This window comes from Polypterus senegalus, chromosome 16 (assembly GCF_016835505.1).
Source record: "Polypterus senegalus isolate Bchr_013 chromosome 16, ASM1683550v1, whole genome shotgun sequence".
In the NCBI taxonomy this organism is placed as follows: Eukaryota; Metazoa; Chordata; class Cladistia; order Polypteriformes; family Polypteridae; genus Polypterus; species Polypterus senegalus.
The window spans coordinates 102,524,035-102,542,938 of record NC_053169.1 but is presented as its reverse complement, the minus strand read 5'-3'; the positions used below and the strand labels follow the sequence as shown (position 1 = coordinate 102,542,938).

Below are 18,904 nucleotides of genomic sequence, written 5' to 3'. Positions count from 1 at the left end.
TCTTAGAGTCATTTAAACTGTCATACGTCTTTTACTCAAGAGTGGCTTCCGCCTACCCACTTTACCATAAACGCTGATCGATAGGAGTGCTGCGGAGAGGGTCGCCTTTCCGACAGGTTCTTCCATTGCAGCAGGGGATTGTTAAGAGTGATCATTGAGTTCTTGGTCACCTCACTCAAAAAGGCCCTTCTTGCTCAGTTACTCGGTTTGGCTGGACGGCTAACTCAAAGTAAAGACCTGGTGATGCCAAACTTCAACCATTTCACAATATTCAAGGCCACTGCGCTCCTGGGGACACTCAAAGCTTTACAAGTGGTTTAATCCACTTGCTCTGATCTATGCCTCACCACATTTTTCATCATAGAGGTTGTCAGGGATGCCAGGGGCAACGACCCGGCCAGGACGCCGTGAGGGACCGGATGTGGGTCTGCGCCCACCCTGGATCACGAGGGGGCCGCCACCCTGGTTGTTTTGGGGGCCACGGGTTGAGGGCATGGAAGCCCCACCCTGCAGGGGCCCGTGGTCACTGCCAGGAGGCGCCCCAATGCCTTGGGGACCTGTTACCTCAGCACTTCCGCCACACCCGTAAGTGCTGGGGGGGGAAGATTGAAGGGGACACCGGGTGAGCTGCCAGGAGAACAGCCGGCACTTCCGCCACGCTGGGGTGTGGCCAACGGGGGGGGATTTTTGTCGGAAACACCTGGAGCTCATCCGGGACATGTATAAAAGGGGCCGTCTCCCTTCATTCAGGGCTAGAGTCAGGTAGAAGAAGGACGAGGCAGAAGAGAGAGTGGAGGCGGCCCAAAGAGAGGCATTTTGTGGCCAGGACTGTGTGTTGGGGTTTGTGCACTAATTGGACTGAGTCTGAGTGACCTTTAAATGTTGTAAATATTGTAAATAAATACGTGTGGTGGTGATTAACAACATGTCCACCTGTCTGTGTCCGGGTCGGCAGGATGCTCCACCTGTTTCAAGGCGGGGACCTGTAAACAACAATTTTGTTGTGGACGGCCCGGCGCAGCAGGGGATCCCACCCACGTAGGGTAAAGGAACCCCACGGACCGCCAGGGGTCCACGAGAAGGCCGTTTTTCCCTGATGTGGATGGGCGGCGTGCATGACAAGGTGGCAGCGGTCTCCACCATGCGGGCCGTGGCCGGAGGCGCCCGGGACGGCATGGCGTCAAGAGAGGCCATGCCAAGGACATTTCCTCGGTTGGACGAGTCCGGGGAGGTGAGTTCCCTGCCTAGTGGCAGCCGGCCCCCGTTTTCTTTAACAGGCAGGGACTTCCCGAATCCGCGTCAGTGGCGGGCGCATGCCGGTCTGCGATGCTCCGACAGCACGGCGGCAGCCGCGAGGGCTGCGGAGGAGGAGACGCTGCAGCTCGAGAGGTGCTGGTAACATCAAGGCTGCCGGCAAGCACGTCGCCGCCGCAGAAGGGGAGGCAAGATGGCCGCGGACCAGAAGTCCTTCCACCTGACAGTCACACGATTGGATGGTGTGTCTTGTGTGCCCGCCAATGACTGCATAAAGGCGGGACCAAGGTAATGTCCATCACGTGCAGGGGGGAGACCCGATTGTGCCAGAGGAGGAGGCCCACAGGTAAATGCTGGCGTTGGAGGATGACAGACAGGTAGGTTCCGCGTCGGTTAACATCCTGTCTTTGCCGGCTGCTCTGTCGGAGCTGGAGGCGTGCCTTCATCCCGCGGAGCAGCATTTGTTCCAGGTGCTAAGTGCCCTCTGGGCAGAGATGCAGGTACTGGAGAGGAAGGCAGTCGCATCCATAGAGGAGCTTCGTTTGGCAATCCGACAATGCGGCACTGGATTCTCCAGCCGGAAGTGCACAGCTGGGAAGGTAGGTTTAGCCGTCCCCGTACAGCATGAGGGAGGGTCTGCTGAACATGGCTGTGACTCACAGGATCAGCTTCAAGTAAGCAGCCCTCCGACAGTAGGTGTGGCGCAGGAGGCTGTGCGCACGGCGAGGGGGGAATCCGTGAGGACGCTGGTTGGACACGGGCTGCTAAGTACCCCGGGTCCAAGTGCCCTCCGCCCCAAGTCAGCCGTGGTCTCGCGATGCTCTATAGGGTCGCAGACAGGAAGGAGTCCCTTTCTTTTACATAAGGGGACTCAGACTGTCAAGGCGTCCCAGAGTGAGAAGAGGAATAGGAGGCTGAGAGCCGGTTCCTCCGATAGGTTGGGACGCAATGCTGGGTGCACGCGTCCGAGTGCTGGCCGCCCTCTGCGGGGGCAGAGGGAATCCCTGAGGCCGGTGGAGAGGAAAAGAATGCAGCTGGTGCCGGCGGTGCCAACACCAGGAGGGACATGGAATCCGCAGAGAGGGTGCCGAACAGGGACGGACCCCGGACAAGCAGCAGGGCCCACTTCGTCGGGGACCTGCCCTCAGAAGTCAGACCGTCTGTCAAATGATCTCTCCGCTGGTGTGCGGGTGCCACCATGGCTGGAGGAGGATGCAAGGGAGCGAACAAAGGGGCGCGGAGGCCTCGGAGGGGGTACCGAAAGAAGGGGCCCCGGGGTGCCGGAAAAAGGGGGGAGCGCACAGAGTGGTGGTGCTCAGGCCGCGTCTCCGCCCCTATTCCTGTTTGGAGAGCAGGACTGGACCCCGGCAGTCCTGGAGTAGGACCCGCTTCGGAGGTGTGCTGCCCTCGCGGGACGTGTGGCTCTTCCCGAGTGGTCTTCGCTGGCTCTGGGGCACTGTCAGGGATGCCAGGGGCAACGACCCGGCCAGGACACCGTGAGGGACCGGATGACGGTCTGCGCCCACCCTGGATCATGTGGGGGCCGCCGCCCTGGTTGCTTTGGGGGCCACGGGTTGAGGGCATGGAAGCCCCACTCTGCAGGGGCCCGTGGTCACTGCCAGGAGGCGCCTCAATGCCTTGGGGACCTGTTACCTCAGCACTTCCGCCACACCCGGAGTGCTGGGGGGAAGATTGAAGTGGACACCGGGTGAGCAGCCAGGAGAACAGCCGGCACTTTCGCCACGCTGGGGCGTGGCCAACGGGGGAGTGTCGGAAACACCTGGAGCTCATCTGGGACATGTATAAAAGGGGCCGTCTCCCTTCATTCAGGGCTAGAGTCGGGTGGAAGAAGGACGAGGCAGAAGAGAGAGTGGAGGCGGCCCGAAGAGAGGCATTTTGTGGCCAGGACTGTGTGTTGGAGTTTGTGCACTAATTAGACTGAGTCTGAGTGACTTAATAATTGTAAATATTTGTATATAATAAACGTGTGGTGGTGAGTAACAACATGTCCGCCTGTCTGTGTCCGGGTCGGCTCCACAAGGTTTATGGAGAGTTCCTTGGACATCATGGCTTGGTTTTCACCCTGACATGCAGTGTGAATTGTGGGACAGTGTACACAGAGCTACACATGTGCCCTACTAAATTATGTCCAATCAATTCAGTTTGCCGCTGGTGGACTTCCTTCAAGTTCTGGACACATCTCAAGGAGAATCAAAGCAAACAGGAGGCACCCAAACACAACACAATCTGACGTGCGACAGCAAAGGGTCAGAACATGTCTAAGATTAAGAGATTCTGGTTTTTGATTTTTAATAAATTTGCAAAACTTTCTAATATACATGATTTAACTTTATCATTGTGAGATACTGTGTGTAGACTGAAGAGCAAAAAAAGTGAAATCAATAAAACAACATAGTGTGCAGAAAGTACTTTCTGAAATCCACAGCACTGAAACAGACATGGCTCAATATACAAAACATTATAAACACATAAAACGTACATATAGATTTGCTTAATGTTTCCTCAAAAAAGTGAAACGCTAGTAGGAGAACAATTTATCTATTGTGTCATCAAATGGAAAAATATCCATGTTTGGCATTCCACCACCCAGTCTAACATAAAAATCAAGGCCTGTTATTCAGGGGCTGTACTGTAAAATAAATACAACAACTGGAGCTCAAGAAAACAATTCCCAGTGCAGATGACACATCTTTCATTCAGAAAAAGGACTGAAGGGCAGTGCTGCCACTTCACAGTGCTGACGACCCTTTTCTCTTTCCAGGTGGGGTGCCACCTGAATGTAGTTAGTGTGTTTACCCTCACTGCCTACAAATCGAGTACAGCTCTAATATGAATGACAGGTGCACTTAAGTGTTAATCAGTCTTACTGATAAATGTGGCTTAGTGTTAAAGCACTGGAATGAAAATACGCCTCCTGATGGTAGAATGTGGTATTTATAGGTCTCTTATTGTCCCGTGCACAGTGAAATTCTGACTTGCATGTGTTAATCGAGATGTAACACGTAGCCACTCTCTGGCATCAGGATTAAGGCCCATTTATATTTTCTCATGCCTGTAAATTTAATGTCCGTGCAATGTAAAATTTGTCATTTTGCACAGATGTGTACGTGTGTGACCAAAAGCCTCCAAATTTTTGTTTCTGTGCGCTCATGTGTGCGTCTGAGGATGTAAGCTGCATGTGCACAAGACAACAGAACGTGGATTTCTTTAGAAGAGAAGGCCAGTGGTTGTGCTATAAACAGAACATGATGTGCGCTCTATGTCCGCAACCACGTCCACAACCACAGCTGTCTGCGTCACTCAGTGAATTAAACTACCTTACCTTGAAATAACGATACCCCCAACTTTATCATCCTGTAGTGTCTAAACTCTTTTATAGCAAGGGTCCTGGAGGACTATAGTTGTTGCAGGTTTTTGTTCAATCCCGACTACGTAATTGGGACTGCAAGTAACAAATATTTAACTGTACGGCTTGTTAGTGTTTTCATTCTGCCAAGTCAGGTCATTCTTATATCGTAGATTTGTCCCTTTACGTAAAGAAAGATATCATCCAAATGGATTTGTGGCCTGAAGCTGATTAGTAATTCCCAATTTTACTACATCAGCTAGTTCATGACAAATACACACAGCTGTAAATGGAAACAGGTTAGATGGAGGACTGAGAACACTCAGGAAGAGATAGCAAGGATTTGTACTGAAAAGGTTTAGGAGATGAAACATATTCAGAGAATGAGAAAAACTCAAAACCAAAACTCAATCCAATCTGTCGACAAGTCTGCATGTTCAGAAATGTACACGTCTTTTCAGAACTCTCCTTTTAAAGGGGGTTAAAAACACTAGAGTTGTGTGGGCGAAAGGTTACAACGTAAATGTCAATGTAGTAATGTGAACATAGCCTAACATTGCATGCACTAATTAACCTACAATACGTTATCACTTTAAGGAGCCACAATGAATGAAAACAGCTACCTTACCATGAAATGATGGCATCCCTGACCACAACATCCTCTAGTGTACAAATCTTTTTTTGGTGACTTGTGTGTGCTCATCAACATGCAACATGTCACCAATCTCTGGCACCAGGATTAGTGAATAGAACTACTTTACCTCCAAACCTCAGAACATGTTTGCCATTAACAGATCAACAGAATAAGGAGACTAAAGTGCCATCAAATGAAAGATGAGAGCATTTTTTGGACTGACAACTGTGCTAGGAGATTTTTAATCAAGAAAAAATGGCGGAAGTTTTAAGGAAACGGCGCTTTTCTCACTGATCACGGTAAATGAGTTGGCCCAATCTGTAAGCATTTCACCATACTCTGTACAGAAGACTCCTACATGTAAGAACAAACCAACTTAACAAAGCTGTCTGACACACCTGTACTGTACACTTCAAGTATGCAGTAGTAATTAAAACAACACGACTGCAATCAAGGTGGTGTTTTCAGTGTAGTCTGGCCCTGTGACCAGCGTTTTAGGCTTGAAACAATATGGATGCCCACTCAGCCCCCGTTAGTCACTCCCTATGCGACACTGTAGGTTTACGGAGAAATATTTCGTGTATGAGCTGTTCTCCTCCTAAAACAACAAACCAAAACACCATATGCCAATGAGCTCAAAGCCACAAGGTTTCAAGACTCGAGACTTGTCCCCTTAATTCCGTATCATCATGGAAATGAAACCTGAAAATGAATAAAACTGCTCCCTATGACTCATGTTTCTATTTCAAAACTGTGCTTCAAAGAAAAAAAATTCTTTGAATGTAACTTAGCATAACATTTTCAAAGCCACTTAATGCAATTCAGGGTCACAGACCCACTGGGCCACTTTAGAGTTGCCAATTAACCTAACAAGCTTCTGGGGTAAAAAAACCTGTGTGGACATGGAGTCAGGGGGCCTGTGAGGTGGCAGCACTAAAGCATGTTAAAAAATAGTAGTATGGGATGAATGCCCAAATCCACATGTGCAAGCACGCAGCACATTTTGCACAAGTCATACATTTTTTGTACAGGAGGTACATTTTTCAAATGCACAGCACATTTATTTCAATTTGGTGAAGTTATTAATAAATAGTTCCTTGATCAGCAATTTTGGATTTGGAATATAGAGGGACGATATGCTGAAATGACACGGCCACCATGCATCTGTGGCAGGACACTTGATTATATTCAATAATCATCAAATTATAGCTGGGTTTTTTCATTATTGTCATTTGTGAACTACAGTATTATTGTTCATGCTTTGTTATTTCTAGTAGATATATTTATCATTTGTTGTTTGTATTCTGTCCCTTTAAATATTTGCCTATTCCTTGTATGCCGTTGGTGGTGCCCCATGAGGCAGTGCCACTCTGACGTCACCACTACTGAGACAACCCTCAGGCGATTTAAGAGGATCTCAGGAGTTGTACTTTGAGGTTGCACTGGTCTTTTTGTCAGGATCGTTCTTCTTGGATTTACCAGATTTATGATTTATTTGATGACTGCTGGGATTGTTTCCAGCTTTCCCATGATCCTGCTTGAGATAAGCTGGTTTGGAAAATGGATGAATGATTTATTTGCTCGGTCTTTGGATTCAGCACTTCAAATTGTGATTTATGGCATTGTTTGTGTTGGATTACCTTTCAAGCAACTCCATTTTGCTCCTTCAAACATTTTCATAATACTTTATATCTAATTAATGCATATTTTTATTTATAAACAATTATGGTAAGATTCATCTCCACAAGCCAAAGTTTGACAGTTCCCTGCCTTCTATGGCATTTTTGTAAAGTTAATCAGTTTCTTTGTATTTAAACTTTTAAAGCAAGCTCCACTTCTAAGGCCTGTGCAGGCCACAGTTGGTAGGCAGCAGTTTGGGGACATGTACAGCACCATTGAAGTTATCAGAGTGGAGAAAATGCTGTGACACAAAACTCAGTTCTTGTGCTGAGCACAAAATCGATTGGGTGGATGAAAGAACAAGGCTGGAAAGGGGAATGAGGGAATCAAGAGTGTGTCTGAAATCTTGCAGAGTCTCAAAAGAAGGCCTGTGTTCACGTATGTTCATTGCTGGCCTGTTAACATTTGTCTGTATAATGACAGGTCCAGCTGTCTTCGTAACCAAGATATTTCACTTGTGAGGTATCTAAGCTGAAGCTACATCTAATCTAGAAGGAGAAGCTAATACAACTGTATCATGTGCTTTGCTTCTGTCTAATTTCATGACACGACAGGCCATCCTCTGCCTTTGTTTCAAATTCCAAAGCCACAGATTATCTTTTCTCAGATGAGACATTCACTTCAATCCAAATAAATAAACGTGGACAGGCACAATGTGACAATTGCCTCCTACTTGGCTAAGTAAATACAGGAGACCAAACTCACTCAGCGACTGAGACTTGTTTGTCCTACAGTTTTGATTCATGCCACCATGGTGAGCAAAACGAGCAACACCAATATACAGTTTGGGTGCCCTAATCACAACTTTATTTTGTATTTTAATTGTTTTGCTTTAGTCAGACTTATGATTAAAAAAAAGACTTGAAAAGAAAATAAAATATTCGTTATAGTACATTTTTTTTACAAAATGATTTACTGTTAGTGACAAAATAAAAATGCACAACCCACTTACTTTCAGAATAAAGGTTTCTTGTGTCCTCTTATCCATGATCAGTAACACCTATGACAAATACAAAGAAGAAAAAAGTTAAGTCAAAACACATTTCATCTTGTAATAAACTGCAATCACCACTCATCTTCCTGTGTGAAATATTATGAAGACATTCTTCTTTCTCCTTTGATTGGTCCCAACTAACTGTAATGAGAGTCAAATGGCTGTTTATGCACGTATTATATAAATGCATTATATAATCTAATCATAGTATCGCTCAATTTATTTTCAACAGTTTCGACAGAATAACCTAATATTATATTTGCCTTTTTCATCACTTTTGCACATTGCTTAGATGATGAAAATGTTCTGTCAACGTAAAACCCTAAATAATTTCTGGTGGTTGCTTCTTGTAGGAGAGTGTCTGGCATCTTGTTTTAATAGTTGATGTTTCTTTGGCTCATGCGTGGCATTTCTACATTAAACTGTAGTGAGAAATCAAGCAAAATGACCCCTTTTATTGGCTAACTAAAAAGATTACAATATGCAAGCTTTTTAGGAAACTCAGGCCCCTTCTTCAGGCGAGATGTAATGGCTAACAGGTACAACACCCCTGTATTACATTAAACTGCATATTCCAAGTCTTTTTGAATTATTTTTGCTGCCTCCTTAACATGTACCATCACTCCAATTTTAGTATTAACTGCAAATTTCACAAGTATTAAAGTACACCAGAATCAGAAATCTACTGTAATTTAGAAAAAGGAAGGATCGGAGGACAGTCCCCTGAGGGACTCCACTGATGACACCGATCACTCCATTCTTCTCTTCTCTGTACTCTTTGTCTCTTGCTGGTTAAACAACCTGAGCTGAAGTTTTGAAGGTCACCTCTGATGCCAAAATGAATCTTTGGTGTGGGACTGTATCTCTCCATCTATCAAACTATAGTGTCTTTCACTCTACAATACTGTACTAAATAAAAATTATATGGTTTATTGTTGTTTGTATTTTGAATTAGATATATGTGGGGGCACCAAAGTCTTAGGGCCTCAGGAGGTCTTAATCCGGCCCTGCTACTTGGCCACTTATTCCATGTGTACACACCTCAGGCACGTCCCCAACATGGTTTGGTGTCAAAACAACCTATTCTAAAAATATCATGATGTCAACAACATCTATAATGATCGAAAGTCAACAATGAATAAAAATAAAAAGATAGAAAGAAAACAAATTCTGATTTTCTATCGAACAGGGACAGTAAACAAACAAATAAAATTAGTTACTATTTCAATTTCAATCATGGCACATACAAATAACATCCATTATAGCTGTTTAAGCATTTAAAAAAAAAAGGTGAAATAAAAATAAAAATTACACCATTTCTGGGGGGAAGATGGGCAGTTATCTCAAAAGCTGGCTTTCACAACCCCATGGATATCTGCGGCAGAGATCATCCCCAAAAGACTTCATATGTAAAGCCCTCACAGTAGTGCGTGATTCACAAATCGGTTCTCACTTCTTTTTGCCAAAATTAAAAATCATTCTTTGGTTTGTACCACAGCATTATCAAAAGATAACATGTGAATTGCTCCCAAACTAATTTATTCTGAACTCCTATCGTGCCTTTAATTTTTTTTTCACCGTAGTTACAAAATGCTCATAAAGAGGAAAGCTACCAAGCAACATATGCAACACTTTTTTTTTCCAGGTTGCCCCATGACCCTCTGCTTTTTCTGAAACAGGTGTTGGCTAAATGATTATAAATCGGCCCCTGGATAAACATTCACAGTTGAGCCAAGCAGGACCAGCACTAATATAATTAGAAGTGAAACATCAGGCCAGTGAAGGTATTCCATCTGTTTGACAATCCCATTTAGTTATCTCTGGTGAGTCGACAAGGAGTAACTTTAAGAAAACGTGTCGGCTTCGATTGCCAAGTTATTTGATAGCGCAGTTAATGCAGGCAGAATCACAGCTGGGCTCTACCTGTGAGCATCTTTGAAAAGAACTGCAATTACCTGCAAGTGAGAGGAGCCGCTTCTTTGCCATTTGTAAACCATTTTTTATGTGAAAGATTCATTACTCTTCAGTGCACAAGCTTTCTGAGGGGAAAAATATTTCAGGCTAACTGTATAATTATATTTTTAGTTTACATAACAGCGCACCATTTCTGGAAGTTTAATTCAAAATAGAAAATCAAAATGTTGGCTAGCAGCCCGATCACAGCTTGGAAGGGGAAAGTGCAAGACAAACGACAGGCAAAAAAAAAAAAAAAAACACACACATCAACCACTTGGGGATGAAGGTATCATTAGTATAAACAGCTTTCAGAACTTTTAGGTACAAAGGGGACTTTGGGTGATTGAAGCAAAAAGGAAATCATTCATATTTTTAATCAGGGAAATACCAAAAAATGAAAAGTCTGAAGAACAGGAAAGTAACTGTGGTGGTGCAGAATAGCTCTGAAGAACGACTAAGACAACGTTGTAATGGCGTAACATTGAGGTGCACTGGTATTCTTGGTTGGCTGGGTTGAAAGTCACTGCATCAAAGAGATTTTTATCACAGTTGTGTTTATTACATACTGTCCTGGAGTATCTTCCGTTTTTGACCTGCAAACTGATTTATTAAGTTTGAATCATGCTGCTTGACTGAACCAGGATGAACTGAATTTATAGGACTTTAATTACAGGCATTGGAAGCATCCTTTCTTGTACTGGTTTACAACGTAATGATGGAAACAAAAGGAAGCAAGTCAACTCCCCAGAATTACAGAACCTGTTAAAATGAGTTAATAATCAGGGAACGGATGATGGACGCTGTAGAATTAGAAATTACTTTACAGAACGAGACGATCACTAAATCAAAAGAACATCTACTCTTTGACATTTCTGATTTACAGTCAGCTTTTCCAACACTGGTATTTTTTTTGCATTAATACAATTTGTAAATGTCACATTGCCTTTTGTTTATATATATATATATATTTTCTATACTTTATCTTTTACCAAGAGAAGCATTTCTCCAACAGTGACTGGCCCTTAACGAAATGCTGCCCCCACTCGGACAACGGTGCGTAATTCATCTAACGGTTTGATGCACTGATGATTGTGTGGGACCCCACGCCCATCACTTTGACAATCGCAGTGGATTTACTGAGGTGGACCATTGCACTGTCCTTACACAGACAATTGTACTAAATTCAAAGAGAAGAGACTGCCACTACTAAACAGTGGATCAGGATAAATTCACAGATGGCGTAAGGTGGGGTACAAACACACTGGCATGTGAAAAATTAGGATGGGACAACACAAAGGTTGGGAAACACTGATCTACAGTGACTGATGTAGCAAAAGGGCACCAAGTGTGGGGAGATAGCTGCTTTCTTGCCCACAAGGCTTACCAAGGCAATAAGAGGTTGCACCTTAATAATTAATGTGTGCTAAGCTTAATCTTCAGTGGTTGGAATAGACAAACCTAATAAATAGTCCTGGTAAGTCTCACAAACTTCACAATACAACACATATTTTTTGTAACAGTGACTCATATTCAAAAATAAAAGTGATAATTAACTCTAATTACATGCAGTGGGGGTGTACATAAATCATTTTAAATACCATTTTACAACTTTGTGGCTGAAATTGCTTCACTGACAGCAGATTGAAGCTTAAGTTGATATAAAAACCCCTGTGCGGTTAGCTGTTTGTTTTACAGACAGTAACAGTGGTTTGTGAGGTTCAGAAATGGAGATGTGTAATACTGGAACAACTCAGGGGCCTGACTATCCTGTCTCCCTTCCTGCTCACCCTCTACCCAACAGACTTCCAGTACGATACAGAAATGTTTAGGTGACTCCTCCATCATGTGCTGCTTTAATAATGGGGATGAGTCGGAGTACAGGAGGCTGGTGGAGGGCTTCATCCTGTGGTGCAAGAACCACCACCTGCAGCTCAACATCAGAAAGACAAAGGAGCTGGTGGTGGACTTCCTGCATGTCAAAGAACTTCTGAGACCAGTCGCCATGCATGGAGAGAACGTGGAAGTGATGCTGGGGGTTCAAATAAACTGCAAACTGGACTGGTCTGATGACACTGACTTACACTTCTTAATTTGCTATTTCTGCACAAATACACATTTATTATTTATTTGAATATCTATTGATTATGTTATTTGTACCAGTTTTTTTCTTATTTTTATGCTGCTTCAAGCATCAAATTACCCCTTGAGATTAATAAAGTTTATCTAGCCTAATCTAATCTACCTAAATTTTTCAAAGTAGTACCCGATGGAGATTTAAAATCTGTGAAGAGATGAAATTTCAAACGTAAATTGTTAGCTGCACCCAAACATGACAGACAGTGGATCGTTTCGGCAGTTTGCTAATAAATTTAATGGCAGAAAAATACTGAATCATTCTAATCTTTACATAATGCAGTCATGAGGTTCTAACGGAAATACTGGGGACACGTTTAATCACTGTAGCATAAAGTGTCACTCAGCCAACTTTCGTGCATTTCTACAAAAGTTAAGTTGCTTGAATTTTTTAATTTTGCAGACATGAACACCACATCCCTTGCCAGCTTCAATTTCAGAGAGCAGGAGAAGTGAGCTGCTGTGACTAAGGTTTGTGTGTGATGCTGTGCAGCTGCAGAGACAAGTGTGGAGAGGGACAGTGAAAGTAGCAGATTGTTGGCATATAATGAGAGCTATCACCGCATTCTGGTACAACCAGAGATGGTGATGAATAAATAAACAATGTCATTACTATCATAAACCATATTCATACCACAATATGAACAAAGGAAGAATTATCAGGCAAATGAATGAATAAATAAAAAAATATGCATCTAATGTCAAGCTTTCCTTATACAGTAACACTAGGCCATCCTTCCCCGCCCCACGCCATGTCATGCTGTTGTTCTTGATGCAGCACCCACAACTGCAGCGTTTCACAGAAAAATATATATTTTTTATATTTGTTCAAAACACAAGCTGAAATGACTCTTAAGATAAAATTAAAGCAATAAACTGGTAACTAAAGTGGCACAGAACATTTTTCTGTTTTAGATGAGTTTGCAAACTGCTTTTCAATGGGAGATTTTGAAATTTTAAAAAAGAGTGGGTACCAGAGAGCATTATATTCAAGATATCTCACCGACATTTTTCTTTTTGCTCAGGTGCAACATCCGATTTAAAAACTACTTTGTGAGTTCCGTCAGGTTCCCCTTCTCCAAATTGTGTGCGATATGCCAAAACAGGGGAGATTAGGAAGGGGAAAATACTTTTTCATATCACTATACCAGGGTAAGAAAATGTCGAGCAATTGTATTATCTGCAAAGATGATTTTAAAAAATTCCTTTTGGTTAACAAGTCAATAAAAGTGAACGCTACTGTCCAGAAATGTACATTTAACAGAAAAAGCTTTACTAACAATGTGAGGCTTTAGTGAAATTAAAACTGACTAAGCAGTATCGCCTTCATTGTTTCTCATTGTGTGTTTACCAAGCATCTGCGGTGAAATATTTATTTAAATCAAAATGGAGCTGAATGAGCCCATAAGGTTTTCATTTCCAAGTGAGTTGTGCTCCATCAGTCAAATCAACAAAGAATTACTGAGAGTCCCTGGTGTTTTACACACGGTTATCAGTACATGACAAGCTCACAGAGATGCTCGACGCCAACAGACCAGGTTCACGTCATCAGATGAAAACCCCCAACCAACTGCTCCCTCTTTCAGGTCGAGCATAGAAGGCTCTCCAGGAAGCTGTTGTTTAGTATGCTTCAGAGGGCCCATCTTCATCGAAATTAAGGATCTGGCAGTGATGACCTTCTGTGTGGAAGCAAACAAAGCCCAACCACATGATTTCAAAATAAGAAATAACTGAAAAGACGAAAGTGTACATTTCTCCAGCTTTGGTTTTGTCAGCCTTAATGAGTACTGTTGGCACTTTAGAGTGAAAAGCTTTCAGTCCACAATGTAATATTGTGGATATTATTACAGCACACTTGGCGGAGGTCAGGATATGGCACAACTGTTGACTGACGTTTTACACAAAGGAGCACAGGTGGGTTAACGGGTTTGTTTAGAGTCGCACACTGAGGTAGAGGTAGAGATGAGTACGACGCTTAGCCAGTATACCCCAGCACAGGTTCTGGCAACGTCCATACTGGCTTTCACACACAGCTTGAAGCCGCCACTGCTGGGTAACTGACCACTGTAATATGCTCTTGATAAAAGGGTGCCCCCTTCAGCACGTTCCTGTTATGGGCCCAATGCCATCAGATGGGATTTGGAGTTTCATGTAAATTAGATTTATGTCATCTTGAAAGTGATCAGTAATATTTTGATAGTTTTAGTCTATATGTATAAATGGACAACAAAATTTGCTTTAAGAACCGTTGATAAAATGGCATCCCTTTCAGAAAATTTGTGTTTTGGGGCCAGTGCTTTTAGTGTCACGTTTTATTGAGAGTCCTGGACAATTTTTTTTGTTTGTCTTTAAATGCTAGGAAACATATGGACCTACAGTCATCCCAAAATTAAAGTTTTGCCGTAAGAAAGACATGAACCCCAATAACTTCACGCAGGTTGCCACATTTTTTTGCTTCACCAGCACGTATCACATCAGACTTTTTTGACAGTGGTCTGTGATTAATCACATGGCAGATGGACACAACCCTTAGCATCTGATATATATATATAAATGTATAGATTAACATCGTGCCCATGATTGCGTTTTTTGTCCATTTTTATATTACACGTTTCAGCATTGTTTTATTAGATAGATAGATAGATAGATAGATAGATAGATACTTTACTTATGTATTATGCTTTATACAATACAATTTATTTTTGTATAGCCCAAAATCACACAAGAAGTGCCGCAATGGGCTTTAACAAGTCCTGCCTCTTGACAGCCCCCAGCCTTGACTATCTAAGAAGACAAGAAAAAAAAAACTTCCAAAAAAAACCCCAATAGGGAAAAAATAGAAGAAACCTCAGGAAAGGCAGTTCAAAAGAGACCCCTTTCCAGGTAGGCTGGGCGTGCAGAGGGTGTCAAAATAAAGGGGGTCAATACAATACACAGAACAGAACAAATCCTCCTCAATATAAACATTTTAGAAGTATGGAGCAGAATTTAACAGCAGACGATATCACATAATATGATTTGGATTTGATTACTGCAGTGGATCTCAATTTCAGTCCTGAGGGCTCCCTGTGGCTGCAGCATTTTGCCCCACCACATTTCTTCTCTCGATTAGACTCCCACCTTATTAAGCAAACCATTATTTCACAGTTTCTATGACTTTATTCATCCATCCAGAAATTACACACTGGTCACACTACATTTTTACTGAATGAAGCAGGAATGTATTTGTGTTAGATGTGCAAGAAATCCTTTTCCTTCTAAATATTTTTGTTTAGTTATAATGTGCTGGTTATTTAGATTATTATTTAGTAATGAGCACACAGGCATTCATGTTCAAACCATCATAATGATATTCAAAGAAAGCCCACACTGAAAGTTGACCCGGTAGCGCACACTTGAAACTGGAGGCACTTAGTCAATGTCCAGTTTCAGCTTGCTGGATTTACCATTCATACGTGGCAGATGGAAGACAAAAAAAAAAAAAAGTCAAAACAAAAAGATCACAAGGTGATGCTCTGGACCAGTGTGCTCTCAGGTCACACTCGCTCACTTATTATGTACTGTTGAACTCATCACTGAAATACAAACAAGGGCACACGTCTCTCTAAAAACCCTGAATGGACACTTAGTTCCAGGGATTTCTCACAGTTGCATTTTGTGCTAAAAAACAACAGATGGAGCACAACTGTTTAATGATTTTGACCTACCGAGAGGAAGCAAGCTTTATCTTTAATGAAAAACAGCATACAATAGAAAATGTCAAACAAATAGTAAAGTTCAAGGTCTATAGTCATGTGTACATGAAATTCTCAAATTATACATCTTCCTTCAGACTACTGAAATTACTTTGATCACCAAAAAACACACAAATGGCTGCCAAGCAGTCTTATGACTTTGTGGATTCTGGGAGAGTTTTCGTCCTAGAGACAAGTGACTGTGCAGGATGGCTACCCAGTTTGCATTTCTAAAGCTGTGTGTGGTTTCTAGGCCTTGAAAAGAATTTAGTGAGGTGCCACTTTACCACTTTCTGAAGCGCCCAGAGGCTCTGGGCTGAACAGGTGGCACAGAAGGAGGAAAGGCAGCCAGCGGGAACAGACTCCACTGTGTCTAGATGGGAGATATCCAGGGTTCACTCTGACATATTGGTGACTCTTCTTAATGGTTACTGCCTACTTTAGGTCATCAGTGATTCTTCCAGGCGAAAAGAAACAATCTAAAGAGTGGGAAGTTACAAACTACCTTTTTCAGTAAATGTGTGTTAAAAATGTTTAGCACACTGCAATCATCTATAAGCACAGCTGTGGTAACCGATGATGCATTCATGTGCTCTGAGAAAGGAAATCAAAACTGAATGCTTAACCAATTCAAGTCAGAAAATTCAGACAATACGAAGCCACCCAAACTGTTATGACACAACGCTGACCTTTCACCTTAGTTAATTGTATAAAATAAAACATAAAATGGCATTTCAGGCTGACCAGGCTAAGGTCAAAATGTATTTGGTGTGAAGTGATGCACATTTAATATGAGTATTTGCTCTTTATTTCCATGGACATGATGCAGATTATCTTTAATTGCTTTTTATTTTGGCAGACCAATCAACAGCAACCTCATGTTTCTTCAAATACTTCGACCAGAAATTTACATGAATGCATGAAGTGCAACTCCAAGAGCACATGTGTGTAGGATATGGCCAATGTTACTAGAGTGTATGACAGCTGATGTTTTGTTACCAAGACTAGTGTTACAATATCTTCTTATTTATACGCAAATATGGGTTATGAATGTGTACACAATCATTACAAAAATATAAAACTAGATTATATATCCAAGAAAAGCTATAAGCTTACCAACTTCAAAAAAGACAAATATTTCAACTTTCCCCAACAAGAGTCTTACTTTATTTCAATTTGTTCCATCCTGCTCTTTGCTTGCAGTGTCTGCTCCAAACTTCTGTGACTTTTTTTTTTTTAGGTCTTTCTTCAGTCAATTACTAGAGAAGTGTAAGCAGTCAACATTGAAAACAAAAAACATCCCAAGTTCAACCCTTCATTTTAGCTTTAGAATAGTTTGCTCTTTAACAAGGAGAGGGTGAAATGTTTGTACGTGGCAACCAAATGCTATTCAGTCCGCAGGGGGCATTTAAATGCAGCAGTATTTCTTAGGCAGGCATAATATGTTTTGTTGATAACCCAAGAATTTTCTCCTTCTGTGCAAGTCAGCACATACTGACGTTGGTGATATCATCGATGAAGACAGGCCCTGGACAATCCAGTCTTTGAGGTCCTATTATAATGATACTCTTTCGTCACCCTTTTCCTTCTACCAGTAATTCAGATAAGTTCTCAAAGCAAGTAAAGCCCACTGTGCAGTTTATCTCATCTGTTACTATAAAACCAAAGCATCCCTATATTGTACAAGAGGCTGCTCAAGGCTTCCTTGCGATCACTATCAATTTGTTCAATCTGGCGACATGATCTTCCCTACGTTGCCCCCATCTCCTGAATCTGATTAAAAATATTGCCCTTCACCCAAAAATCCACATTACCAACATAACCAATTGAACTATGCTTTGGGGCCGTCTATGGATCCTCGTCAGTTTTGCCCTACTGTACTTACATTTCGGTCTGCTATTTCCTAATGAATATCTTCTATGATTTCTGCAAACATTTATCTTCTACTTCATGCTTTTTTTCCTACTCTAGACCTCTCTTTTGTAGCTATCAATTCAGTCCAATAAAAATCTTCTTCCTTCCAGGTCTGATCAAACACATGACTTCCAAAAATTTGCAACTAAGATGGCTTTGTCATTAGCTTCCATTGTGCATGGGGCAGATCAGCATATGACTAGGATCCTGGACAGCACCACACTCACAAAGAACTTCTGCCTCAGCTGGCAGGAGACACCATTATTTTGAATCACCCAACATAGGGCTCCCACTTTGAAAGGAGGCCACATCAAATTTGTGCATGGGAACCTCATATTCTCCATCTGACAGAAAGCAAGTAAATGCAACATTAACGTGTCATTTAACCCTAATGCGGTTTAATGACTGCTCATCATGGCCTGATCATTCCATAGTCCCTTACTGGCTGTGTCTCTCACGCCTTCACCACCTAATAGCTAATGTGTGGTGAGTGTATTGGCCCAAAATGGTGGCTGCTGCACATTGGTGGTAGCAGAAGGGGTTAGCCCCACTCTGTGTAACGTGCTCTGAGTATAAATGCAATGTCTTGTTCTTCTTTGGATTGTCTCATGTCCCTTTATTCTTACTTCACTGACTTGGTAAAAGACCATATATGATATGAATGAGAGATAAACAGAGTCAGCGTAAGCCAAGGCTGAAAGTCAAACTGATCCATCATAAAAATTATAAGTACCCTCCAGAATTTGATGGCCTATAACTAAAATCAGAAAGACACTATCAAAAAGATTTCAGTTTGCATGCAATACCAAGAATTATCTGCAATCTCTCATACCTCAGAAATGCACACCTTGACCTTATATAGCCACTGCAGTGACATCGCATGTGTTTTGCATTCCTGGGAAATCTGGGGAGGACTGCCAAGGAAAAATCTAACACATTTACTTTGAAATGGCAGCACCCAAAGAAAGACAAAGATGGGTCACAGTATAACATTATGAATAATGAACTTTTCATGTAGTCATTAAAACAAAAATGGACATTGTAGACAGAGTCCTTGTGATTCAGAAACTGCACACAGACATACACACTGTAAATTTATATTCTGGAAAACTCAAAAAAAATGATTAAAAACTGCTAAATCGCAACACTTATTACGGATTATTAATAAAAGTTTGATAAAAAAAATCAACTGTAAATAGACAACGGCAACACTTCTAGGACTTTCAAGTCGTCACTGA

At 42.2% G+C, this 18,904-nt stretch overlaps 1 protein-coding gene across 1 annotated transcript in view; it reads right to left on the bottom strand.

Annotated features, from left to right (window-relative positions):
• The window catches only part of rps6kc1 (ribosomal protein S6 kinase polypeptide 1), a 134,373-nt gene that overhangs the window by 48,618 nt on the left and 66,851 nt on the right, over positions 1 to 18,904 (bottom strand). The window contains exon 10 of the mRNA XM_039738095.1: positions 7,888 to 7,935. Coding sequence (XP_039594029.1) covers positions 7,888 to 7,935 — 48 coding nt within the window. The remainder of the gene's footprint in view (positions 1 to 7,887; positions 7,936 to 18,904) is intronic.